The sequence below is a fragment of the Lepus europaeus genome, chromosome 4 (assembly GCF_033115175.1).
Source record: "Lepus europaeus isolate LE1 chromosome 4, mLepTim1.pri, whole genome shotgun sequence".
Classification (NCBI taxonomy): Eukaryota; Metazoa; Chordata; class Mammalia; order Lagomorpha; family Leporidae; genus Lepus; species Lepus europaeus.
In genome coordinates, this window is record NC_084830.1 from 141,416,311 (window position 1) to 141,443,674 (window position 27,364).

A 27,364-nucleotide genomic window follows, 5' to 3' on the forward strand; every position below is an offset into this window, starting at 1 on the left:
TGGCTCAACAGGCTAATCCTCCGCCTGCGGCACCGGCACACCGGGTTCTAGTCCCGGTCGGGGCGCCGGATTCTGTCCCAGTTGCCCCTCTTCCAGGCCAGCTCTCTGCTGTGGCCCAGGAGTGCAGTGGAGGATGGCCCAAGTGCTTGGGCCCTGCACCCCATGGGAGACCAGGAGAAGCACCTGGCTCCTGCCTTCGGATCAGCGCGGTGCGCTGGCTGCAGCACGCCGGCCACGGCGGCCATTGGAGGGTGAACCAACGGCAAAAAGGAAGACCTCTCTCACTGTCCACTCTGCCTGTCAAAAATAAAAAAAGTGTCAGAGGAGAGGGGCCAGTGCTGTAGCGCAGCGGATTAAAGCCCTGTCCTGAAGCACCAGCATCCCATATAGGCACCAGTTCTAGTCTCAGCTGTTCCACCACTTCCGATCCAGCGCTCTGCTATGGCCTGGGAAGCAATAGAAGATGGCCCAAGTCCTTGGGCCCCTGCACCCACGTGGGAGACCCGGAAGAAGCTCCAGGCTCCTGGCTTTGGATCGGCACATCTCTGGCCATTGTGGCCATCTGGGGAGTGAACCAGCAGATAGAAGACCTCTCTCTCTGTCTCTACCTCTCTCTGTAACTCTGCCTTTCAAATAAATGAATAAATCTTAAAAAAAAAAAAAAGGAAATATGTTTAAGAAAAAAGTGTCAGAGGAGAATGAACTTTTTATAAAAATGTTGACATTTTATGCTTATGCTTTGCTAAGAGGATTGAAATAAATAGATACTCTTAGAATTAAATTTTATAGCTTTTGTCTCATTTCACAAAACCAAACTTGATAATTCAAAAACTTCAAGGATTACAAGCACTGTTTTAAAACTATGGCATGGGGCTGGCATTGTGGTGTAGCGGATTAAGCTGCTGCCAGTGACGCTGGCATACCGCATGGGCACTCCACTTCCAATTCAGCTCCCTGCTGAAGTGCCTGGGAAAACAGCAGAAGATGGCCCAAGTGCTGAGGCCCTTGTATCCACATGGGAGACTCAGATGAATCTCCTGGCTCCTGGCTTCAGCCTGGCTCAGCCCTGGCTGTTGCGAAGACTTGGGGGGTGAGCCAGAGGATGGAAGATTTCTCTCTCTCTCTCTCTCTCTCTCTCTCTCTCTCTTTCTCTCTGTAACTTTGCATTTCAGATAAATAATTAAAAAAAAAAAAAAAACTAAAACTTTGGTATGAGAACAGACTAATGGTGAAAACAGTTCTTTAGAAATGAGAAAGTATCAAATATTATCTAACACAGAAAGTTTTGGAGAACATATGAGAAAAGATTTTTCCTAAATTTTGCTTTAGTGACTTCAGAATAAAAGTGACTTACGAACAAGGCACACACAAGTAGTTTCTGAGAATTCTAAAAAGTTCAGGTATTGGATAAATAGTAAAGTTATCTGAAAAAAGATCAAATAAAAGCCACTTACCAGGGCTGGCCACTGTGCAATTGAAACTCGAGTGCCCTGGAGAAGGACTGGATCTTTACGAGGTGCCCACACAAGTGACCCTTCCAGTAGAAGCACAATAACTTCTTCAGCATGAACTTTAACCCAGGAGTGTTGCTTCCAGTTACAGCCATCAAATTCTACAAAGATCTGTAAAAAGAAAAAAGAAGAAAAAAAAAAAAAAAAGAGCAAGAGAGAGCGATAAACAGTTGGAAATTACACTTGGAAAAATCTCACACTATAACATATAAACAAACATAAACCCCTGTTTTGAACAATTGACCAAGGAAAATTCTGCTAACTTAAGTTAGCAGAATTTAAAGGATGTCAATAAAAACTGATTTACTTTGGAACCGGGAACCTGGTCTCAGCCCTACTCTAAAAAAATGGATGCATTAGGCCAGCACCGTGGCTTAACAGGCTAATCCTCCGCCTTGCGGCGCCGGCACACCGGGTTCTAGTCCCGGTCGGGGCACTGATCCTGTCCCGGTTGCCCCTCTTCCAGGCCAGCTCTCTGCTGTGGCCAGGGAGTGCAGTGGAGGATGGCCCAAGTCCTTGGGCCCTGCACCCCATGGGAGACCAGGAGAAGCACCTGGTTCCTGCCATCGGAACAGCGTGGTGCGCTGGCCGCAGCGCGCCTACCGCGGCAGCCATTGGAGGGTGAACCAACGGCGAAAAGGAAGACCTTGCTCTCTGTCTCTCTCTCTCACTGTCCACTCTGCCTGTCAAAAAAAAAATAAAAAATAAAAAATAAATAAATAAATAAAATGGATGCATTATCTATAGCCATTCAATAATTTTTAGTCAATTTTTACTTTCCAGTTCATTTCTACACACACAAAGTTGGGGCTTGCTATCTATAAGGTACTGTGTTGGGTTAAGAATGGAGAGAGGAATCTGGCACATTTCCTGGTCTCAGAGAGCTCATAGTTTAATAAGAGGAGGAACATTTTATACTTCTATTGATTTTTATTTGGGGGCCAGAGTTGTGGCACAGTGAGTTATAAGCTACACTTGTGACCCAGTATCCCATATCAGAGCACCAATACTGCCTAGGAAGATGGCAGGAGATGGCTTGGATCCCTGTCACTCATGTGGGAGACCCAGATGGAGTTCCTGGTTTCTGCTTTAGCCTGGCACAGCAAGGGCTGTAGCAACTATTTGGGGAGTGAACCAGCAGATGGAAGATCTCTTTCTCTGTCTATTCTTTTTACTCCGTCACTCTGTTTTTCAAATAAATAAAATAAATATTTACAGAAAAGTTATTTGAAAGGTGCAGTGACAGAGAGAAGAGAGACATCATCCATTCACTGGTTCACTCCCCAAATGGCTGAGCCAGGCCAAAGCCAAAAGCCAGGAACTCCATACTGGCCTCCCATGTGAATCTCCAATGTGGTGGGAAGCATTTGAGCTATCTATCATCCATTGCCTTCCCAAACCATTGGCAGGAAAACAGATCAGAAGCAGAGCAGCCAGGACTTGAACAAGCACTCCAATATGGGATGCTGGCTTTAATCCACTGAGCCATTATGATAGTCTAAGTAATGTATGCATATAGCATAAATCTTAAAAGAATAAGCAGTGAAAAGTAAAGAATTTCTCTCCTAGTCCTGGATACAGATTTTTAAGTGCTCCTGCCAGAAGTGATCTCCTATCTGCTATCCAAAAGCATAGTGTAGTTGCAACAATGCTTTACTTCCTCCCTGAAGAGACAGTCTTACTTCCTGAGATATACTTAAGAAGATACGGTGAAGATACGGCAAGCACTGAAGAAATATCTTTATTTACATGGAAAAATACTATAACTTTACGTTTAAAATTTTAAGTGGCATATTACTAAATGGTGGTATCATAAGTGATTTTTTTGTCTTGTTCATCTATTTTTTCTGAAAACTATCAACTGTGTCATTTACAATGACAGAAACCACACACTTATCTTTTGAAGTTAGAAGTTGTCCCTTCAGACTACAAAAGTTCCTTTTCCTTTATTTCCTTCATTAAGTATCTATCATCTCCAGATTCATCCAAGTCCATTTAAAAATTGTTTTAAATTTTGTTTAAGGAATACAACTTCATGCATTTAATATATACAGATTTGGGAGCATGATGATTCCACCCCCTACTCCCAGCCATACTCCCACCTTTTTTTGTCTACCATCTTCCTTTCCTATTTTTACTTTCTATGGAGATCAATTTTCAGTTAATTTTTACACTCTTACACTAAGTAAAGAGTTCACGATTAGTATGAAGAAAAAAGAAGTAAAAAGGGCCAGCACCGTGGTGCAGTAGATTAACTTTGCCTGCAGTGCTGGCATCCCATATGGGCACTGGTTCTCGTCCCGCCTGCTCCTCTTCTGATCCAGCTCTCTGCTATGGCCTGGGAAAGCAGTGGAAGACGGCCCAAGTACCTGGGCCCCTGCAACTATGGGAAACCCAGAAGTTCCTGGCTCCTGGCTCCGGGTCGGTGCAGCTCCAGCCATTGCAGCCATTTGGGAAGTGAACCAGTGGATGGAAGACCTTTCTGTTTTTCCCTCTCATTTTCTATAACTCTAATTCACAAATAAATTTTAAAAATCTTTAAAAAAAAAAAGTAAACAACAACAATAAACAAAAAAGAAAAACATTGATCCTCAACAGTCAAAGCAAGGGCTGTTTAAAACCACTGCATCTCAAAGTGTCAGTTTTTGAAAGCAATTTATACTAAATGAAAAATATGCTTAGATTTGGCTTTCTATATAAATTCTGACTTCTGCCCATGATTCAACACAGCACAAACAACAAGACATACACATGTAGGTATGAGTATAGATATGTCCAGTGCCTGACACATAGCTGGTTACAAGGAAGGGTTAAAGTATTTATGTATTTATATACCATTTCATCTTCAAAAAAGAATTTTAGTTGACTTTTGGGAAACATATGCAATAAAACAAAACATGTTAAAAAATCAGAGGCAAGGGGTTGGCACGGTATGTAGTGGGTAAAGCCACCACCTGCAATGCCGGCATCCCATATAGGCGTTGGTTCTAGTACTAGCTGCTCCTCTTCTGATCCAGCTCTCTGCTATGGTCTGGGAAAGCAGTGGAAAATGGCCCAAGTCCTTGAACCCCTGCATCCACATGGGAGACCTGGAGAAGCTCCTCGCTTCAGACTTTGGATCAACCCACCTCTGGCCATTGTGACCGTCTGGGGAGTAAACCAGCAGATAGAAGACTTTTCTCTCTCTCTCTGCCTCTCTCTAACTCTGCCTTTCAAATAAATAAGTAAATCTTTAAAAAAAAATCAGAGGCAAGTAAACTACAATAGAAAATCACTACAGAAGTGACAAAAGGAAAATTTAATCAGGAAGTATCCCATAATGGAGTCCCTGGTTTGAGTCCTGGCTCCTCCACTTCCAATCCTTTCCTGCTAAGCATTCTGGAAGCCAGATGACAGCAAGAGGTGAGCCACTGCCACTCATGTGGGAGACCAGGTTACTGGCTTTGGCTTGGCCCAAACCTGGCTGTTGTGAACATTTAGGGAGTTAACCAGAAGATGGAAAATCTGTGTGTGTGTGTGTGTTGCTTTGCCTTTCAAATAAGTAACAAAATTTTAAAAATAATACTGTAGAAAAATGTTATTAAAAATAAAAAATAAGGCCGGCGCCGTGGCTTAACAGGCTAATCCTCTGCCTTGTGGCGCCGGTACACCGGGTTCTAGTCCCGGTTGGGGTGCCGGATTCTGTCCCGGTTGCCCCTCTTCCTGTCCAGCTCTCTGATATGGCCCGGGAAGGCAGTGGAGGATGGCCCAAGTCCTTGGGCACTGTACCCCATGGGAGACCAGGAGAAGCACCTGACTCCTGGCTTCGGTTCAGCGAGATGTGCCGTCCGCAGTGGCCATTGGAGGGTGAACCAATGGCAAAAAGGAAGACCTTTCTCTCTGTCTCTCTCTCTCACTATCCACTCTGCCTGTCAAAAAAAATAAATAAATAAAATAAAAAATAAAAAATAGAGGGGCCGGTGCTGCGGCACAGCGGGTTAAAGTCCTGGCCTGAAGCACCGGCATCCCATATAGGTGCCAGTTCTAGTCTCAGCTGCTCCTCTTCTGATCCAGCTCTCCTTTCTTGTGATAAGCCACACCGCCCTTTCTTAGCTCACAGACTGGCTATGAAAATTGAATGAGGTACTGCCGGCACCGTGGCTCAACAGGCTAATCCTCCGCCTTGCGGCGCCAGCACACCGGGTTCTAGTCCCAGTCCGGGCGCTGGATTCTGTCCCGGTTGCCCCTCTTCCAGGCCAGCTCTCTGCTATGGCCCAGGAAGGCAGTGGAGGATGGCCCAAGTCCTTGGGCCCTGCACCCCATGGGAGACCAGGAGAAGCACCTGGCTCCTGCCTTCGGAACAGCGTGGTGCACCGGCCGCAGTGCCATTGGAGGGTGAACCAACGGCAAAGGAAGACCTTTCTCTCTGTCTCTCTCTCTTACTGTCCACTCTGCCCAAAAATAAAAAATAAAAAAAGAAAAATAATAATAAAAAAAAAGAAAATTGAATGAGGTAACATTCACATATACTTGGGTGTGTGTGTGTGTACCTTTGACCTAGCAGTTAAGCTGTCACTTGGGATGCTTGCAGTCCACATCAGAATGCCTGGGTTTGAGTTCCAACTCCAATCTCCGTTCCACCTTCCTGCTCATGTGTGCCCTGAGAGGCAGCAGGTGAAGGTTCACATAAGTTCCTGGGTCTCAGTCTGGGCCTGACCAGAAGCTGCTGTTGTGGGCATTTTGAGAGTCAAACAGCAGATGGGAGCTCTGTTTCTCTCTTTCAAATAAACAAGTATCTACTTAAGGGGTTCATAACATAAAAAATCAGTAAAAATACTTTGGTGCATTATAAAGCAGTATATATACAAAGAACTTTGGGCTCCATCTAGCTGCTGCTGAGGGGAGGGGTTTGGGAGTAGCAGGTGTTCTTACAGTGCCTAGAGTGCGAACAGCAAGAAAAGAAGTGACTGGTGCTTGTGGGAACCCATGAGCCATGTTACCGAGTTTGATGGCTGGTTGGACAGAGAGGTCAGGAAGATTTCGAAAATGACTTGGATTTTGAATCAGAGACTAATGGAAGTAGTGCCATTACAAAGATAAACTGCTATTAGGAGATGATAGCTAGATGACACACAAGACTTTGCAAGCCATGAAAAACAGTAGAGTGCTTCAATACCAGCTGGATCTGACCCTGAGTTGGACATTATTCTCCCACACATCATCAAAAACCCAGAAGTTGAGGCTCCATTTGCTGTCCTCCTAATCTCCCAATGACTTTAAAAATCAACATGAGAGTCATAAAAGTCTATAATACCAACATACAACACTAAAATAAGTGATTGTGCTAAAGTGGTAGCTTTTTTTTCCCTCTGTTACTAAGAAATTCAACATTCTACAAGCTAAAACTCAAATGCTATCATCATGTATCTGAAAACATCAGAGAAAAGTTGAAATATACATGGGAGCCAGATTTTACTCAATTTAAAAGCAATTATCTTTTAACCTGCCTGGGCAAAGGATATGGAATAAAGTGACTTGCCAACCACTACCTTATCTACATTGTGAGATGAAGCAATAGCTCCAGGCTAATGATATAAATTTGTTTTGGGAGCAATATGTAATATGGATACATGTAAACGTGTTTTCCCAATAGTAAGGAGAACTGGCTCTAGCATTGCACTTCACTTACTAACTAAAGAACTGGAAGGAATCAGAATATACAAAGTAAAGAAGTATTTCAAATTGAAGTACACAAAACAAAGTCTTAAAATGGTACTGGGCTAGTCCATGGGATAGGAAGAAAGGATATAAACAAATAAAAACTGGGGCTGGTGCTAAGCCTCTGCCTACAGCACTGGCCTCCTATACAGGTGCCGATTAGTGTCCCAGCTGCTCCTCCTCCAACCCAGCTGTCTGCTTAAGGCAGAGAGCAGTAGAAGCAGGAAAGCAGCAGAAGATGGCCCAAGTGCTTGGGGCCTTTGCACCCATGTAGGAGACCCAGAAAAAGCTCCTGGCTTCAGATTGGCTCAGTTCTGGCCACTGAGGCCATTTGGGGAACAAACCAGTGGATGCAGAACCTTTTTCTCTGTCTCTCTGTCTCTCTCTGTGTGTGTAACTCTATTTCTCAAATAAATAAAAATGAAACCTTTAAAAAAAAATCAATGGTAGTGGCTGGACTGAGTCAGAGATGACCAAAGTAGGTTGGAATCTACATAGAACAGTATTAAAATACTTTGAGATAATTTTTTAAAAGTCTGATTACATTTCTACCACTAGAAAAAGTAGCAAATACTACTACACTAGCTACCTGATCCCCAAGGATCAAATATAATGCATTTTATTCATTAACGCAAGTTAGTATTAAACTCTCATTTCAAAATTCTCTTTACGGTCTATAGTGATGATTATACAATCATCTAAGTGACAATAAAATCAAATAAATTCATAAAAAAAAAAAGCTGGGATTGTTATGTGGTTTAATTTAAGATGTCACTTGGGATACCTGCATCCCATATCAAAGTGCCTGGGTTTGAGCCTCAACTCTGCTCTCAATTCCAGCTTCCTGCTAGAGACCTGGATGGAGTTCCTGGCTCCTGGCTTTGGCCTGGTTCAGCCCTTGCTGTTGTGGCCAATGGGGAATGAACCGGCAGATGGGAGATCTGTGTCTATCTGTGCCTTTCAAATAAAAATAAATAAATAAAATTACCTTAAGTTTCATAAAATCATATGGCAATAATCTGGATGCACAAGATTTCATGTTTGTTGAATGATCACGTAATCAGTTTGGATTCTGGCTCTCTACAAAACCATTCTTACTACAATTAATAAGATTATTTATTTATCTACTCATTCAACAAAACTAGGACATCTCTTACCCGTACAGAACTTGTGAGGCCCAAGAATATCAATGTAGGGGTTAGCGTTGTGACAGAGTGGGTAAAGAAGCCATCTGCAATGCCAGCATCCCATTTGGGCGCCTGTTTGAGTGCTGGCCACTCCACTTCTTTTTTTTTTTTTTTTTTTTTTTTTTTTTTTTTGACAGGCAGAGTGGATAGTGAGAGAGAGAGAGAGAGAAAGGTCTTCCTTTACCGTTGATTCACCTCCAATGGCCGCCACGGCTGGTGCGCTGCGGCCAGTGCACCGCGCTGATCCGATGGCAGGAGCCAGGTGCTTCTCCTGGTTTCCCATGGGGTGCAGGGCCCAAGCACTTGGGCCATCCTCCACTGCCTTCCCGGGCCGTAGCAGAGAGCTGGCCTGGAAGAGGGGCAACCGGGACAGAATCCGGCACCCTGACTGGGACTAGAACCCTGTGTGCCCGCGCCGCAAGGTGGAGGATTAGCCTATTGAGCCACGGCGCCGGCCGGCCACTCCACTTCTAATCCAGCTTCCTGCTGATGGGCCTGGGAAAGCAGTGGAAGATGGCCAAAGTGCTTGGGCCCCTCCACCTATGTGGGAGACCTGGAGGAAGCTCCTGGCTTCTGGCTTTAGCTGGCCCAGCTCCGGCCAGTGCAACCATCTGGGGAGTGAACCAGCAGATGGAGGATCTCTCTAACTCTACCTTTCAAGTAAATAAAGAAATCTTAAATATATATATTTTTTAAGGTAAATAAGGTAGAACTTTGCAGGAGAGACTCATACTCTTCCCGAGCCAAACAAGAAGTACAGAAATTATTATAGATCTATGTAATAAGCAGTAATAAAGATATGAACATTCTACATTAGGGTGGACTAAGCATCTACCTTGGAAGTACAGTGTCTTCACAGAAGAGGTAGCAGAAGGCAAATCGGGACTTAAAGGACAAGCTACACGCTACATTCTTTGGGCAAAGAAGTGAGGGAAAGACTTTCCAGCAGGTTCAAAAGCAGAGAAATAGAAAACAGACCAACTGTTCTGGAAGGAGGAGAAGCTGGTAAATAAGCAAGCTGCAGAGGGCTCTGCCTGGCACGTTAATGAATGATAACTTGAAACCTGTTGGCAAAAGTGTGTTGCTTGGCCAGTGGAGTGTTTGCCTCTTGGCCTTTAATGAGCATTTGAACATCATTAGGGACTATACATACATTAAGTAGCCACCATTACTCCACCCTTTTTTGAAAAAAATTTGCTTATTTGTATTTATTTGAGACAGAGCTCAATCTTCCATTCACTCTTCAAATGTCTGCAACAGCAAGGGCTGAATCAAGCTGAAGTCCAGAACTCAATTTGGGTTCCCCACATGAGTAGCAGTAACCCAAAACTTAAGCTACCACCTGCTTACCCCCATCGTGTACATCAGCAGGAAGCTAGAATTGGAATCAGAGCTGGGACTTAAACTCAGGCACTCTTTACGGAATGTGGGTGGCCTAAGCAGTGTCTTAACTGCTGTGCCAAATGCCCACTCCACAATTTTTTTTTTTTTTCATTTTAAACAAAAAAGAATTAACTTTGGGATCAGACTGGAAGATGGTAGAGGGAAAAATACTGCAGGCAGGGAGACCAATTGTAAAGCAACAGTAATCTAGTTAAGAGATTAAAAAGGGAGAGAGCAGTCTGATCTAGATGTTAAGAGGTTCTTGTCTCATCTAGCTTCCTAATAATGCAGACCCTAAGAAGCAGCAATGATGGCTCAAGTAATTGGGTTCTTGCCATGCAGAGGAGATGTGGGTGTTGGGAGAGACCTAGACTGAATTACAAGCTCCTGGTTTTTGCCTAGTCCAGTTCCAACCCTTGTGGGCATTTGGCAAGTAAAAAGTAAAGCTCTTGAGGCTGACACTGTGGCACAGTAGGTTAATCATCCACCTGCAGCAGCAGCAACCCAAATGGGCAACGGTTGGAGTCCTGGCTGCCCCTCTTCCTATTCAGTTCTCTGATATCAACTGGGAAAGCAGAAGGAGGAGGCCTGGGGTTTGGGCCCCTGCACCATGTCGGGGACCTGGAAGAAGCTCCTGGCTCCTGGCTTCGGATTGGCTCAGCTCCGCTCTGGCCATTGTGGCCATTTGAGGTGAACCAGCAGATGGAAGACCTTTCTCTCTGTCTCTCCCTCTCACTGTCTGTAACTCTACTTTTCAAATAAATAAATAAAATCTTCAAAAATAAAAATAAAAATAAAATCTCTCTTTGCCTATCTGCCTCTCAAATAAATTCAATAAATAAAATAATTCAAAGAAATGGAAAATGTCTAGACTAGTAAGAAGACTACATGATTGGAAAGTATATTTGAAGAGGCCAGGATTGTGGTGTAGTGGGTCAAGCTGCTGCCAGAGATGTCAGCATCCTGTATCGACCAGTTTATGTTCTGGCTGCTCCACTCTGACCCAGCTACCTGATAATGGCCTGGGAAAAGCAGCGGTGGATACCAAAGTCCTTGGACCTCTGCTACCCATGTGGGAGACCTAGAGGAAGCTCCTGGCTCCTGGCTTCAGCTTGGCACAGTACTGGCCATTGCAGCCATCTGGGAAGGGAACCAGCAGATCAAAGAGCTGTATCTCTTTCCCTCTCTTTTTAACACTGACTTTCAACTAATCTTTTTTAAAAAAGATTTATTTATTTATTTGAAAGAGTTACACAGAGAAGAGAAGCAGAGAGAGAGAGGGGTCTTCCATCCGATGGTTCACTCTCCAATTGGGCACAATGGCTGGAGCTGCACCGATCTGAAGCTGGGAACCAGGAGCTTCCTCCGGGTCTCCCACATGGGTGCTGAGGCCCAAGCACTTGGGCCACCCTTCACTGCTTTCCCAGGCCATAGCAGAGGGCTGGATTGGAAATGGAGCACCCATATGGGATGCTGGTGCTTCAGCCAGGGCAACAATCCACTGCGCCACAGCACCGGCCCCCAACTAAATAAATATTAAAAAAAAAAAAAAAAAAAGAGAGAGAAATAAAACAGGATATGGTGATGATTGTGAGAAGGTAGAGAAAATAGGAGATTAATTTCCAAGATCCCTAACCTTTTCAAATTTCTTTCCTACATTCTAAACAAAATGTGAATTCTGTTAAATGACTTTAAAAACTGTTGCACAACAAACCCCCAAACCAGCTGGAGGTGTTGCTATAAACCCCCAAACCTGAAGTCTGTTCACCAGATGCACAGAAAGTCAATCACTGACACTGGAGTGGTAAAAGACAGCAGGTATTTATTTGCAAAGCGCAAAGCAAGGAATTGGGTAGCTGTGGCTTAATTCTGAGGCTCACCAAGGGATTCAGGGAGAAGGTTTATATGGACTAAAGTTGGGGCTCTGAGGTGCATGATCAGTTTGTGTCCAAGTTCCTGGTTGGTCAGTGATGCTTGTAGCCTTCCTCTGATTGGTCAGTGCGCCGACCTCTTCAGGGAATTCACATGCTAGCCAGGTGGGCTCCAGTTGGTCTTGGGTGTTACATGCAGGTGGTAGTTATATTCCGCCACAGACATGGAATCATCAACAAAAGCCCTCCAGGACCCCAGGGAAAAGAAGTGGCCATCAAAGAAGGATGTACTTTTCTTTCAGCCCGCGCCGTGGCTCACTAGGCTAATCCTCCGCCTGCAGCGCCGGCACACCGGGTTCTAGTCCCGGTCGGGGTGCCAGATTCTGTTCCGGTTGCCCCTCTTCCAGGCCAGCTCTCTGCTATGGCCCGGGAGGGCAGTGGAGGATGGCCCAAGTGCTTGGGCCCTGCACCCGCATGGGAGACCAGGAGAAGCACCTGACTCCTGCCTTCAGATCAGCTGCAGTGCGCCGGCCGCAGCGGCCATTGGGGGGTGAACCAACGGAAAAGGAAGACCTGTCTCTCTGTCTCTCTCTCTCACTGTCCACTCTGCCTGTCAAAAAAAAAAAAAAAGAATGTACTTTTCTTTAAAGGGAAGAGAGAATTTCCACATTGCTTATAACCTTGTCTAAACACTGATGGAGTTTGTGGATTCAAAAGACTTCCATAGGCTAAGCAGCTCATGAGCCTTGGGTGGTCACTGATGTCATACATAAGAGTGTTAATTGTTGAATTAACAACACTAACTTCCAAGGTAGGACCTCTGTCCTCAATGAGTTGTACTTTGAGAATTAACTGTAAAAACTATTCTCAAATAGTTTGTGTGTGTGTGTGTGCAAATTGTTGAAATCTTTACTTAGTATACAGTTGGTATTCTGTGTATAAAGTTAATTGAAAATGAATCTTAATGGAGAATGGGACTGGGAATGGGAGAGGGAGGAAGTGGAGGGGTGGGAGTAGGGGTGGGAGGGTGAGTACGGTGGGAAGAATCACTGTATTCCTAAAGTTATACTTATGAAATCTATATTCCTTAAATAAAAGATTTGGGAAAAAAATAAAATTAAAACCCTAAAGTAATTAAAAAAAAAAAAAAGCCCTCCAGATAACACTGGCCAAGAAAGTTGTTTTTTTGGTTTTTTGGTTTTTTTTTGACAGGCAGAGTGGATAGTGAGAGAGAAACAGAGAGAAAGGTCTTCTTTTTGCTGTTGGTTCACCCTCCAATGGCTGCTGCGGCCAGCGCATCTCTGATCCGAAGCCAGGAGCCAGGTGCTTCTCCTGGTCTCCCATGGGGTGCAGGGCCCAAGCACTTGGGCCATCCTCCACTGCCTTCCCGGGCCATAGCAGAGAGCTGGACAGGAAGAGGGGCAACCAGGATAGAATCTGGTGCCCCAACCGGGACTAGAACCCGGTGTGCCGGCGCCACAAGGCAGAGGATTAGCCTGTTAAGCCACGGCGCCGGCCAAGAAAGTTTGTTTTAAAAAAGATTTTATTTATTTATTTTTTATTTTTTGACAGGCAGAGTGGACAGTGAGAGAGAGAGAGAGAAAGGTCTTCCTTTACCGTTGGTTTACCCTCCAATGGCCACTGTGGCAGGTGTGCTGCAGCCGGCGCACCACGCTGATCTGAAGCCAGGAGCCAATTGCTTCCTCCTGGTCTCCCATGCGGGTGCAGGACCTAAGCACTTGGGCCATCCTTCATTGCACTCCCAGGCCACAGTAGAGAGCTGGACTGGAAGAGGAGCAACTGGGACAGAACCTGTACCCCAACAGGGACTAGAACCCGGTGTGCCGGCGCCGCAGGCGGAGGATTAGCCTATTGAGCTGCGGTGCCGGCCTAAAGATTTTATTTATTTATTTGAGACATAGAGTTACAGAGAGAGAGAGGAGGAGAGACGGGAAGGTCTTCCACCTCCTGATCCACTAACCAAATGGCCACAACAGACAGAGCTGGGTCTATCCAAATCAAGGAGCCAGGAGCTTCTTCCGGGTCTCCCAAGTGGGTACAGGGGCTCAAGGACTTGGGCCATCTTCTACTGCTTCTCCATGCCATAGTAGAGAGCTGGATCAGAAGAGAAACAGCTGGGATGTGAACAGCACCCATATGGGAGGCTGATGCCCCAGGTGGAGGATGGCCCCACAAACTTTTATCTATCGGAGAAGCAAATGACTTCCTGAGCTAAGTGATTAGACTCTTGCAGGGCCAGCTGTACTATTCCTTAAATTCAGTGAATTCCTCTTGATAAGTGGTTAATCCTAAAATACAGGCAAGGACACCATGGACTAAGAGAGACAGATGAGAGGCTGGGTCATTTGTATAGGGATTTGGTCTCATCAGCCAAGGTGGAGAATGATGCCTAACTAGAATATTGTTGTTTTCAAATAAAAAATAGTTTTCACTTTATAGTTCTTCGATTTTCAAGGATAGCTTCCTACCAAGTATCCATACCCTTCCCTCCTCCCTTTAAAAAACAAAACAAAACAAAACAAAACTTTCTAACACCCTGAATAAATTAAATGTGAAGTACTTGGGTACAACAGGGAAAATCTGAATAAGTTTAAGAGCTGTGGAATCACAAATATTAGGATTTACATTCCAACTCCCTCACTTCTTAGCTGTGTAGCCTGGAGCAAGTTACTTTAACCTCTTTGAGCCTTATTGCCTTTGCCTATAAATAGGGACAATAAGGAACTCAAAGGATTGCCTGTGGATTATATGAAATCTAGTAAGATGCCTAGCACAACACAGTCTCCTGACGCTCATTCCTTAAACTCATACTACTAGTCAGGGTATAAATTGGTATGACTTAAAAAAGAAATTTCCTGTATGTCAAGAATTTTAACTATGTGCATACGCTGCCTCTATAATAGCAGTCCTGGTGTTAATCCTAGAAAATAATTCAAAAAATTTATTCACAAAAATACCCATTACAGCATTACTGATGAAGCCTCAAATTCCAAAGAACTTCCAATGAAAGAGGAATAAACCACCCAAAAAAACATATATTTGTAAGATATTCTTACAGAGCATTTATTATTTTCCTTTCAGTTATAATAGCAATATATGTTACCTACAGAAAACACACAAGGTGCTGGCGCTGCAGGTAAAGCTGCCGCCTGCAGTGCTGGCATCCCATATGGATGCTGGTTCAAGTCCTGGCTGCTCCATTTCCAATCCAGCTCTCTGCCATGGCCTGGGAAAGCAGTAGAGGATGGCCCAGACCCAAGCCCAAGCCCTTGGGGGCCTACACCCACGTGGGAGACCCAGAAGAAGCTCCTGGCTTCGGACTGCGGCCACTGCAGCCAATTGGGGACTGAACCAGCAGATGAAGACCTCTCTCTCTCTCTCTCTCTCTCTCTCTCTCTCTCTCTGCCTCTCCTTCTCTCCATGTGTAACTCTTTCAAATAAATAAGTAAATAAATCTTTAAAAAAAGAAAAGACACAAAAGCACAAAGAAAATTAAAACCACCCATAAAGAAAGAATTTTCAGTAATAAAAAATTGCTATGTTAAGTAAAAAAGCATACCTCAAAATTGGAAATACAGTTATGAATTCAATAACAATAATAAGACAGAGTTATTCCATCTGCTGGTTCACTTCCCAAATGGCCACAACCACCAGGCTGAAGTCAGGAACCAGGAGCTTCTTCCGTGTCTCCCATGTGGGTGCAGGGGCCCATGTATCTGGGCTACCTTCTGTTGCTTTCCCAGGCACATCAGCAGGAGTTGGATTAGAAGTGGAGCAGTCAGGGATCAAACCAGTGCCCATATGGAATATTGGTGTTGCAGGAGGGGGCTTAATCTACTATGCCACGGCATGGGCCGGCCTCAGGGTTCCCAATTTGATTCCAACAGCATCAAGATAAAAATATTAGTGAGTCCATAAAAATGAAAATACACAAAATAAAAAACCCTTAGATTAATTATAAATACATAAAACAGAGGGCCACAGAGTAGAAATTCCATAAAAAAATTTTTAAGTGAATATTAGCCAGATAATGGAGTTTTAAGAATCTACTTTTTTAGATGTGGTGGTCAGGAAAGGCCTTTTCAAACAATATTAGAAAAATGCATTTCCTGTCCTTGGACTTACAATCTAGTAGAACAGATAAGCAAGCTAAATATCTTGCTACATATCTTTAACAAGAAAGACTATGATAAAAATTCCCAAAGAATGCTAATGGAGCAAAGAACAAAACAACATGCTGGGGATTCAGAAATGCTTAACAGGGGCTGGAGCTCCTAGGATAAACCAGCTTGAAGGACAAGCAGGTTTTCTTTTCTCTTGATGAGATTTTGATGAATGACAACATTAATAACAAAGAGTTAAGGGAAGGGCCGGCTCAATAGGCTAATCCTCCGCCTTGCAGCGCTGGCACACCTGGTTCTAGTCCCGGCTGGGGCACCAGATTCTGTCCCGGTTGCCCGTCTTCCAGGCCAGCTCTCTGCTGTGGCCTGGGAGTGCAGTGGAGGATGGCCCAAGTGCTTGGGCCCTGCACCCCATGGGAGACCAGGAGAAGCACCTGGCTCCTGCCTTCGGATCGGCGTGGTGCGACGACCGTGGCGGCCATTGGAGAGTGAACCAACGATAAAGGAAGACCTTTCTCTCTGTCTCTCTAACTGTCCACTCTGCCTGTCAAAAAAAATTAAAAAATTAAAAACAAAACAAAACAATGGAAGTCAGAAAGAAGTAGGCAAGTGGAGGATCACCAAATCAGGGCTGCTTGCTATGAACATCCTTTTGGCAATACCCAGCGTCCCTTGTCTGGTTCTTTGCACACCAAGTATCCTTCTCGTGTGTAATTTGGTCTCTTGAGTAGACCAGGAGGGGACCCTCTGTAGACCTCTGGAAAGAAATACCTCCCACTGTAAATTAATAACTCTGCACGTAGATTTACAAATCAGACCCCAGAGAATTTGGTTAGTGAAAATCAGTTCCCTAGAGCCTGTTTACCTCTGAAATCACTAAAGAAATGGAGTTTCTGCCCTTGCAAAAATCAAGACAGGTCACACCATTTGAGTCATTATTAAACAATCAGGCAGGTCTTACCCTCTAAAGAATGAGGGTGAAAGACACTTTAACAATGGGGATGGTGTGGTGGGGAGGGCTTAAAAATCACCAACCTGTCAAAGGCAGTGGAAAAGTGAGGAGCAACAACAGGTGTTGTATACCTCAAGCTTTGTGGGAGGAAAGCCTATAGGAACCCATTCCATCTGTTGAGAAAATCCTATGTTTCTTACATACCATTTTAAATCTGACAGTTAAGGGGGAACTAAATCAACCAGAACGAGTTGGGAATGAAACCAAAGGAGAAAATAAGCCCTTGGCAGGTAGGGAGTTAATAAAGCAAGTCCTTTAGGAAAAAAAAAAAAAAAGAATAATTAAGAGGGAAAAGCTGATTGTGTTGTAAAGGAAGACAACACTGGACAAACTGAGCAGTATACAACGTTATCACTGCACAGCCCTGAAACAAACAGAATACAGAGGCAAATTAAAATGGAGCTACTGAAGCTGGCGTTGTGGCACAGTGGGTTAAGCCATCCCTTTTGATGTTGGCACCCCGTATCAGAAAGCAGACTATTCCATGATCCAGCCTCCTGCTAATATGCTTGGGAAAGCAGCGGAGGATGGCCCAACTGCTTGGGCCCCTGTCACCCATGTGAAAGACCAGGATGGAGTTCCTGACTTCTGGCTTCAGCCTGGCTCAAATCTGCTGGTTGTAGTGATTTGGAAAGTGAACAAGCGGATAAATTTTTCTGTCTCTTTCTCTGTCACTCTGCTTTTCAAATAAATAAATATATAAATCTCAAAAAAAAAAAAAAAAACCAAAATGGAGTTTCTAAAAATCACATACATAGAAACACAAACCCACAATAAGCCAAGTGTTTAAAAATGTGAACTTTACAAAGCACATGAGTGCCTGAAAAATGGGACCATAGCTCAGGATTTGTAAAGCAGATATGCTGCTGAGGAGAAAAGTTAAGGTAAGTGTGCTTGGAGAGCCTCACTATTAAAAAAATATTCTTGGAGCAGCACTGTGGTGTAGCAAGGTAAAAGCTGCCGCCTGTAGCGCCGGCATCCTATACGATGCCAGTTCGAGTCCTAGCTGCTCCACTTCCCATCAAGCTCTCTGGTAAGGCCTGGGAAAGCAGAAGATGGTCCAAGTCCTTGGGTCCCTGTACCCGCTTGGGAGACCCAAAAGAAGCTCCAGGCTTCTGGCTATGGATTAGTTCAGCTCCCACCATTGCAGCTATTTTGGGAGTGAACCAGTGAATGGAAGACACTCCCCACCCCCACCACTGCCTCTCTGTAACCCTACCCTTCAAATAAATAATCTTTTTAAAAAATAAACAAACAAGATATTCTTGTCTTCAAATAAGTACAAACTCATTTTTAAAGTACTCTAAACCATACACTGACCAACAGATCATATTTGATCTACTTTAAAAAATAGAGCATAAGGTATTTTTTTTTTTTTGAACGAGCAGAGTTAGACAGTGAGAGAGAGAAAGGTCTTCCTTTTCCGTTGGTTCACCCCTCAAATGGCCGCTACAGGCGGCACACTGTGTCAATCTGAAGCCAGGAGCCAGGTGCCTCCTCCTGGTCTCCCATGCTGGTGCAGGGCTCAAGGACTTGGGCCATCCTCCACTGCCTTCCCAGGCCACAGCAGAGAGCTGGTCTGGAAGAGGAGCAACTGAGACAGAATCTGGTGCCCTAACTGGGACTAGAACCCAGGGTGCTGGCGCTGCAGGTGGAGGATTAGCCAAGTGAGCCAGAGCATAAGGTATTATGGTATCACTCATATTATTTAACTTTTGGCACTGTAAGAAAAGGAACTGGGGGCCGGCACCATGGCTTAATAGGCTAATCCTCCACCTTGCAGCGCTGGCACACCAGGTTCTAGTCCCAGTAGGGGCATTGGATTCTGTCCCGGTTGCCCCTCTTCCAGGCCAGCTCTCTGCTGTGGCCAGGGAGTGCAGTGGAAGATGGCCCAAGTGCTTGGGCCCTGCACCCCATGGAGAAGCACCTGGCTCCTGCCTTCGGATCAGGGCAGTGCGCCGGCCGCGGCAGCCATTGGAGGGTGAACCAACGGCCAAGGAAGACCTTTCTCTCTGTCTCTCTCTCTCACTGTCCACTCTGCCTGTCAAAAAAAAAAAAAAAAAAGAAAAAAAGAAAAAAAAAAAGGAAAGGGAACTGGGGTGAGGGGAGCACAGTGGCATGGCGGGTGAGAGTCGTTCGAGTTCTGGCTACTCTGCTTTCGATTCGGCTCTCTGCTGTGGCCTGGGAAAGCAGCAGCAGATGGCCCAAGTCCTTGGGCCCCTGCACCCTCATGGGGGACCTGGGCGAGGCTTCTGGTTCCTGGCTTCCAATCAGCACAGCTCTAGCCGTTGTGGCCTTTTGGGGAGTGAACTGGCAGATAGAGGACCTCTCTCTCTCTCTCTGCCTCTCCTCTGTGTAGCTGTTTCCAATAAATAAATAAATCTTAAAAAATAAAAGAGAGAGAGAGAGAAGGAACTGAGGAAAACTATTTAAGAGACCAGAAACTCCCATTCACTTAGGGTTGAAATTCCAGGTCTGAAAACAGGTACAGAATAAATAACAATGGATTGTGTATCAGAAATATGGTACTACCCTGGACCTGGCTATAATTACATTATCCAGAAACAAAGTAAAGAGAGATAGGTATTTGAGAATCTATCACTCCCCCCTGAAACAAGCAAAGGGTGGGGGAGGATGATAAAAAACAAGGCAGATACACTTTCACTCTTCTTGGAAGACTTCCAGATAAAAGAAACAGGGCACTACCTGGACTCTGCTACAATTACTATATTATCTCCAATCAAGGGGAAGAAGTATTTTAGAGTGCATCTTTCTCTTGAGATAGAGATGAAAGATTGAGAGGAAAAAAAAAAAAAGGCAGATGTACTTTCATTCCTGTTGGAAGTTCTAGATGCTTGAAGTAGCTATGACAAACATTCAAAACAAATCGGTAAGAAAAAAAGAAAAAAGAAGTTTTTAAAAAAAGGAATCAACACACACACACACACACACAAAGGGTGCCACATTTATGGCATCATTTAATTCTACTATACTGTAATAAGAGGATGGTATATTTAATGGAATTTAGTGCTGCCACAATTACTCAGTAGAAAAAAAAACACAACACAAAACTTTGTTTCCCCTACCTTAAACACCAAATATCCAAAGATATTACAGACATTAAAAAAAAAAAAAAAAGTGAAAACAGAAATAAAGTTTGAAGAATATTTATGTAGGCTTGAGAGAGCTCTTGCCAAGTAAGCAAATCCAGAAATCATTCAGAGAAGCCTGAAGGGGTAGGCCTTTGCCACAGAAGGAAAGACATCCCCATCCCTATCAGAATTCCTGGGTCAGACTCCTAGCCCTCTCTCCGTTCCAGCTCCCTGCTCAAGTGCAGCCTTGGAGACAGTAGGTGATGGGTCCCTGCCACTGACAGGGCTGAAATTCCAGGCTCTTGGCTTTGACCTCCCCAGCACTAGGTGTGGTAGGCATTTGCGGAATGAACCAGTAGATACAAGGTGTCTGTCTGTCCCTATCTCTCTCTCTGCCTTTCAAATAAATAAAATCAATAAAAAAATTACAGAAAAACTTTTTGAAAGCTTGGGTGACAAAAATTTTATTGTTCTATTTGATAAAGCAACAAATGAACAAAGTCAAAAGACAAAATAAATTAATTGCAACATACTAGAAAGGTAAAGGAGTTCACCCATAAGACTTATACAGAGTAACAACTCTTTTTTTTTAAACAGGCAGAAAATACACAAAAATAAGTAATAAAAGAAATGTAAAAAAGCCAATACACATAGAAAAATACCGGCAGCCATGAAAATATTAGATATTATTTTTCACCCAGTAGAGTGACAAAAATTAAAAAGACTGATGATCTGTCTCTCCACCTCTCTGTAATTCGTTCAAATAAATAAATAAACCTTTAAAAAAAAAAAAAAGACTGATTATACCAGCACATGCAAAGGTGAAGGGAAATAGGACAAGCCAAAAAGCACTGTGGGAGTATGAAATGCTACAATCTTACTGGAAAATAACCAATGGTACCTAGTAAAATAAAAAAATACTTATACTATTTATCCTAATAATCTCACTCATGGATGCTTAAAATACATAAACATTGAATTACATGAAGACACATGTACAAGTATATAAATGGCAACATTGTTTGCAGCACCAAAAAAGCCCAAACATCCATCATAAGGCAGCGTGAGTGAATAAATTATGGTACATTCTATGGATATATACTGTAGTTATCAAAAATGATGAGTAAGATCTATAGGTATTGAGGTCCATGGTACACTGTTAAAAAAAATGCAGACTTCAGACACTGTGCAGTGTGATGTCATCTGATAGCGATACTGTACATCTTTGTATACAGATGTTTCCATATTATCGATACTATTGCTAAGAAAGATGAGCAAAGGTAGGTAACTTACCCTTCTTTGCTAAGAGGAAGCTAGCAGAGGACAGAGATTGTTGTATACACCTATGTATGATGTTTTGCAAACTCCAAGTTTTGCTTTCATAACAATAAAAAAAAAAAAGGAGAACACATGAAGGCTACACATGTGAAGGCCCCCAGGTCTCTACAACCAATAACAATTTAGGAACAAAAAGAGGGCACTGGGTTAGGTAAGAAAAACTAGAGACAAAAAGCCATTAGATTTATTTTGCAACAGGACTTCATCATCTTCTTCTTCTTCTTTTTTTTTTTTTAAAGCATAACAGGTCTATTTTGAACAACAAAACTACTATTCCAAGGCAGTGGGAGCTTTCTTCCTTCTTTGGCTAAAAAATCTCAGTAGTTACTTGTCAGCACAGATTTGCTGGTGATGATGCCACCTTTATCATCCTTAACAAAAAACTCCCAACCAAGAAGACACTGGCTTTCCCTTTCTAGTAAGTCATCTTAAGGTAGCACACAGTTTCAGGATTGCTTTCCAAAAAAGGTTTCCTTAAATGGACTGGTGTTGTATCTAGAAGGATTTCTGGATCAAAAAGTATTTAGAAAGAGGATATTAATGAAGCCTAAAATTGAGAAATATGTTTTCAATCAGTTTAGAAACTCATTCATCCAACCCTCAATTGCTCATCCTTAACAGGGGGCGCCCTGCTATGCATTACTCAAAACCAAGCATGCCTGAAAACATCTTAAACATAACTGAATGAAAATCTGCCCAATCAGAGGCCAGCTGCTTGAAAACTCCACCCATGAGTACAGGAAGAACACTTTTGATTGGAAGACGGTTGTGTTTACTACGGAGTGTGGTGCAAATTGGAAAGGTCCACATGCCCAGAGTCCAAAGGAAATCTCTTTAATGAAAAAGGAAAACAAAACAGCCAGTTCTGATCCTGTATTAGTCATTGTCATTAACAGAACCTCAACATAACTGCAATTCTTGAGCAATTTTACAAGCTAGTGAAAAAAAAAATCTAAAGGCTCTTAAGTTTTGATGTGGCTGTTTTCTTATCTATCTTCTGGATATACATCCACAACATGCATAAATCTGTCTCAAAACCCAAGCTTGCCTTTGCTTTTACATTCTCACAGCCTCATGTAAGATCTCAACACAGTCATAACATGCACCTTGCTTTAATTTCCAAGAATCACTGCAACTTTTTACTTGGTTTCAGAACACAGTTCCATGGGCCCAGCAGTAACATTATGCAGTATTTAGCTTAGTAGATGTCCAGCATCTCAGCAAGCTTCAAAAACCTCTGCCCTTAGGGAGCCGGGCAAACAAAGTGACTGGGTAGCCATTTCAGGTGCAGAGCTCATTAGCAATTCATCTGATGGAGGAAAAAACCAAGGGGAAAAAAACGGAACACAAAATCCCAACTGAAAACCTAGGGTGTTTTGGCCTTAGGTCAAAGAACGCACATACTGGTGGATCCCAAGAATGTTTTGCCTCCAAGAGGGTACAGTGAATTACTGGCTATGAAAGGGACAATTCTCCCTCACCCTAGCCATCTTCTAAGGGAAACGAATTTAGATCCAAGTCTCAGTATTAATCATCATCACCACCCCCTTATATCCCTTCGATCTTTTTACAAATCCCCCCCTCCAGGAAACCTCCTAAGTGTTCTAGCAGCTTTTCTTAAAGAGCATAGAAAAAAGATCAAAGCAAGTGAACTCAAACACAGCAGAAGCAAAGCCTAAGCCGACCACAAGCCAAACAATCCATAAAGCTTTTACATCAGGGAAAAAAAAAAAAAAAAAAGATGGTCTAACACTGCTGATCAATAGGAAGAAAAATGAACATCAGAAACCTGCAGCATTACTTCCAAATCACACAAAATGCATCCCCGGTTACAGTGAACAACACGTCGGCAGAAGCAAGTTCATCAAGAAAAATTACCTTCTGGTTGCCAATCTATTATAATTCAGAGTAAACCTCCCTCCACTCTCGGCTCCCCATTTTTCATAGCCTTATCTCACCGGAGAAGCCAGGGCCGCTATGAGAATGAGGAACTAAAGAAGCTGCCAAAACTCAAAGCCAGTATTTTGCCGCCACATTAACAAAAATAACACTGTTCTGAATGCTACTTAAGGTCTATCACCGAGCAACTCAAATCACGAAATACACCGAGGCAAGCATTCTAAAGCCGCCATGCCCCAGCACAAAGTTTCAAAACAAAACCTCTCCAAAGGCTGAGAGAAGCCGAGCTGGTAGCAAGCAAGCACCACCCAGCAGCCCCACTCGGCTGCCTAAGACACCTCTCAAACTTATCAAAAAACAACCACAACTGCAGCTCCTGTCACCCAGAGGCGCTGAGAGAGGAGAGCCCGAGACAGCCTCGAGAGCTGGCCTTTCTGGAGAGTGCCAGGCCGAGCCTGGCTCAGACAAGGAGGAAGTAAGTGCCAGATAAAAAAGCCCCGAGCAGCTCCAACTGCAGCCTCCGTGCCTCCCACCGCTGCCCACATTCCCGCCCCACTCGGGGCTCCGGGAGGAAGGCAACACGGCGCAGGGAGCAGGTCTCCTGGGAGAGGCTGGGGACCACAGGTCCGCTTCTTCTAAGCGAATTGAGGGGCTCGGGGGTCCAGGGTTCGAGGGGCTGCTCGGAAGGCGGGTTGGGGGGGTACGCTGAGAAAAGGGTCGCCCAGGAGGCGGGGCCTGCCGGCTGGAAACAGCAGCTCCTGGCGCCCTGGACGCCCCCGGGGGGAAAGCGGGGCGCACACCCCGACGCGGAAGCCATGCCGGACAGAGCTCGGGGTGTCGGGGTGCCAACGTACCGGCGGGGGGCGCTAAGGAGACCCAGGGGCGCGGAACTGGGTCACCCCCACCCCACCGCCCCCTCACAAAGGCCCCCGGGGAGGCCGCCCACAGGCCCCACAGCCCCGGCCTCGAGTGCCCGCCACGGCCGCCACTCACCGCTAGGTCCTGGGGCACCGCCCCGCTCATGGCCCGCACCGTGCCGGCCCGCCAGGCCCGAGTGCGCAGCGCAGGCCCCGGATCTCCGCTTGCTGCCGCCGCCGCGGGGGCCGAGGCCGAAGCTGAGGCCGCGGTGTCCGCGAACAGAAGCAACAGCCGCTTGCCCACCGGGGAGGCCGCTGCGTCCGCCATCGCCAGGACCAGCCGGACCCGCGCTCCCGCCCGCCGCCTCCCACCACCTCCGCCGCCGAGCGCCCGATCCGCCCGCAAGGCCTCCCTCCGCACCACCCGCGGCCGCCGCTCCCCCCCACCCCCCCAACAGCCACCACCAACCACCGGCGCCGTGCAGCGCCCCCCGTGGCCGGGAGCGGAGCCGCAGCCCGGGCCCCGCACAGCGCCCCCCGCGTTCTGGAGCGGGGCGACAGCTCCGGGCCCCTCGCAGCGCTCCGCCCCAACCTCCCCGGGGCCTGCAGTGCCCCCTGCGGCCGGGAGGGGAATTGCAGGTGCGGCCGGGGGTGGGGAAGTGGGAGGGTCCTTCAGGTCCCCATGGCACCATCCCTGGACCCAGTTTTTCTTCAGGGGGTCCACATCTGAGAAGGCCTTAGCTTACCCTCCTTGGACAACGAAGACTTTTGAGCTGGGGGCCAAGGGGTAAGGTACTTGAGCTAATTAGTGTCCTCAGTACCCCACTGGTTTACTATTCTGAAAATGAACTACCCCTTCTGAGTTCTTTTAGGAAATGTTCACCCATTGGTCCATGGGACACAGTACCTCCATTCTCATTGGCCCATCACCTAGTACCATTCTATTCTATATTGCCAGTACTTCATATATTCCTTTCCAATTCGTCAGTGTATTACACCCATTGGATGTGATAATACCACTCTATCCATTGGCAAAAGGCCAATTTGCCTCTAACATTCTGATGTCTTGCCTTAAACCCAAAGCTTTTCTCCCTAGTCTTTCAGTGTTACTCAATGTAGGTGTTTCTCAACTCAACTCTTGGGAGTATTGGAACAAACTAGTAGTTAAGGAGATTCTTGTCCCTGATTCAGTAGCACCTCAACTTACTACACAAGTAGTGAAAATCCCCTAACTCCTATATGAACTCCTTGATACCTGTTTGAGAATGATGGCTCCTGATTACAAAAGGAGGCTGTAGAGATGAGGACATGCTGAGATTTTGGACTAGAATGTTACTCCACAACAGGCCATGGGAAATGTCAATCATTTCATGCTGGTAATGTCAAACTAGCATGCTCCATTGGTCTCACGGATGCAGAGACTGGGTATAAACAAATCAGAAACATAAAGGGCCTGAAAATAACCCATAACTGTGTGCTCTAAAAGTGGTTATTTGTTTCATTGATCTGCCATATATACAGGAAACAGCAGTAGCTGCTTCTCCAAGGCTTCTGGGCCTATCCAGTTATGTCCTATCCATACCTTGTCTATACCCTTGACCTGTTTTTCTTATAGCAAAGGTTACAAAGAGGCAGGCACCAACTATTGGCTTCAATAAAAGTACAACATGTCTAGAAGTCATTTTAGGACCAACCCTGTGGAGCACCAATGAAGCCATTCCTTCTGTATTCCCCCCTTTTTTTTTTTTTCTGTCTCCTGCAGCCAACCTGAGGCCTGATTCAGAATAATTTTCTGGGCTGAGAGAAACTTCTTAAAGCATACAGCCCAGTAGTAGTAGTTAGTAAGAAGGGGGAAAGGATGGAGTCATACAGGACACATCTGCCTTACAGCTTTTCTATAAACATTTTGTAAAAACTTCTGGGACTTTCTCCTATGCAGGGCTTGAATTACTGCCCCACTGTGGAAGGCTGGTTTCTCCCCACACCAAAGACAGACATGTGCTGAAGCTGAGGGACAGGAAGGGCAAAGGGGAAATTCATTCAACAAACAGGGCAGGCACTTCTCATGTGCCAGGAACTTTTCAAAGTGTTGGGACACAACACCAAATAAAACAAAACCCTTGCCCTCATGGAGTCTACTTTCCTGTGCTAGCAAGACTTCAGGAATGAAAAATGAAATTACTCTAGATTTCCCAGAAAATAAACACTAAAAATACCCAACTATAACAATTCAAAAGAAAGGGAAGGGAGGTGGGGTTAAATTCATTTTAGTTGTTCAAACTTTACCCCCTAGCTCAAGCAACAGGTGAAACAAAACCTTGGTTTTAAATAAAGTGAAAAACTGTAATTTGAAGTTTGAACCACCCGTCAGTTGCCCTAATTCATCCTGCAGACCCTCCCTTCACTTCCAAGGCAGGTAACAAGTCCCCACTCTCAAATTGTAGTTTTACACAGGTTCCTGCCACAGGTACTCAAGCCAATCCTGCCCTCCTGCACACTTCATTGGTATTCCATGATGAGTGCCACCAATTTGAAGCAGGAAACTAGGATGTAGGCTAAGCAATTTGACTCTTCTTGCTGTCTGGCAAGTCAACGTCACAACTGGTAAGGAAAGGCTGAGCCTTAGGGACAGAGACTCCTGCCTGGATCTCTAAGCAACTACATTTCACCCACACATTTGGAAGAATGCTAACATAGGGAGAAGAAAGGGTGAAATAGAAAGGTCTAAAGAGAGAGTAAGAGTGAGCCACATAGCTTTTTTCAGCAAATGAGGATTCCAAATTGAAGCTTTAGGGAAAATACCCTCTCTCCTAGGACAAAAGAGAGGCTTTGCTGCAAGGCTAATTTTCCAAAAGCGGTATTTTTAGGATGGACAAATTGCGTAGGTCTTCAGAATCTGAATCCTGATAACAATCTTCATCTCTCTTGGATGCAACATTTGAAAACTCTTAAGAAAGGAAAAGATTCCTGGTCACCTCCCACTCCTGCCTTCCCCTTGCCTCTCAAAGTCTACAAAGTAATCTAGGCAACTTCCTGACTACACCACCAAGCATTCCTCAGGGGGCTGGAATGTATTTCAACCTGCTGGAAATGAGAATGACAGCAAGGAAAAGGGGACAGGTATGACTGCCAGGAAGAAGGAGACAAAAGCAGACTGTCAGAAATAACTGAGGCCTTCGCAGAAACCTGGGCCATAGGATACAATCTGGTGTGGCTGGCAAATGGCCTAGAGATCAGATACTGGCCTTTTTGAAAAGGCTCAGCCATGTCGCAGAGTGAGGGTGGGGAACATCTGGCTCACAGGCCATATAGAACCTGCAAAATCATGTAGTCTGGTCCTGCCAAGGCAGCCACAGGCAGGACTCAAAATTCAGT

At 44.9% G+C, this 27,364-nt stretch overlaps 1 protein-coding gene across 1 annotated transcript in view; it reads right to left on the bottom strand.

Annotated features, from left to right (window-relative positions):
* Positions 1 to 24,317, bottom strand: part of KDM3B (lysine demethylase 3B) — an 82,242-nt gene extending 57,925 nt beyond the window's left edge. Inside the window, exons 1-2 of the mRNA XM_062189070.1 lie at positions 24,126 to 24,317; positions 1,455 to 1,622 (exon numbers count right to left, since the gene is read on the bottom strand). Coding sequence (XP_062045054.1) covers positions 1,455 to 1,622; positions 24,126 to 24,317 — 360 coding nt within the window. The remainder of the gene's footprint in view (positions 1 to 1,454; positions 1,623 to 24,125) is intronic.
* Positions 24,318 to 27,364: the final 3,047 nt, after the last annotated feature.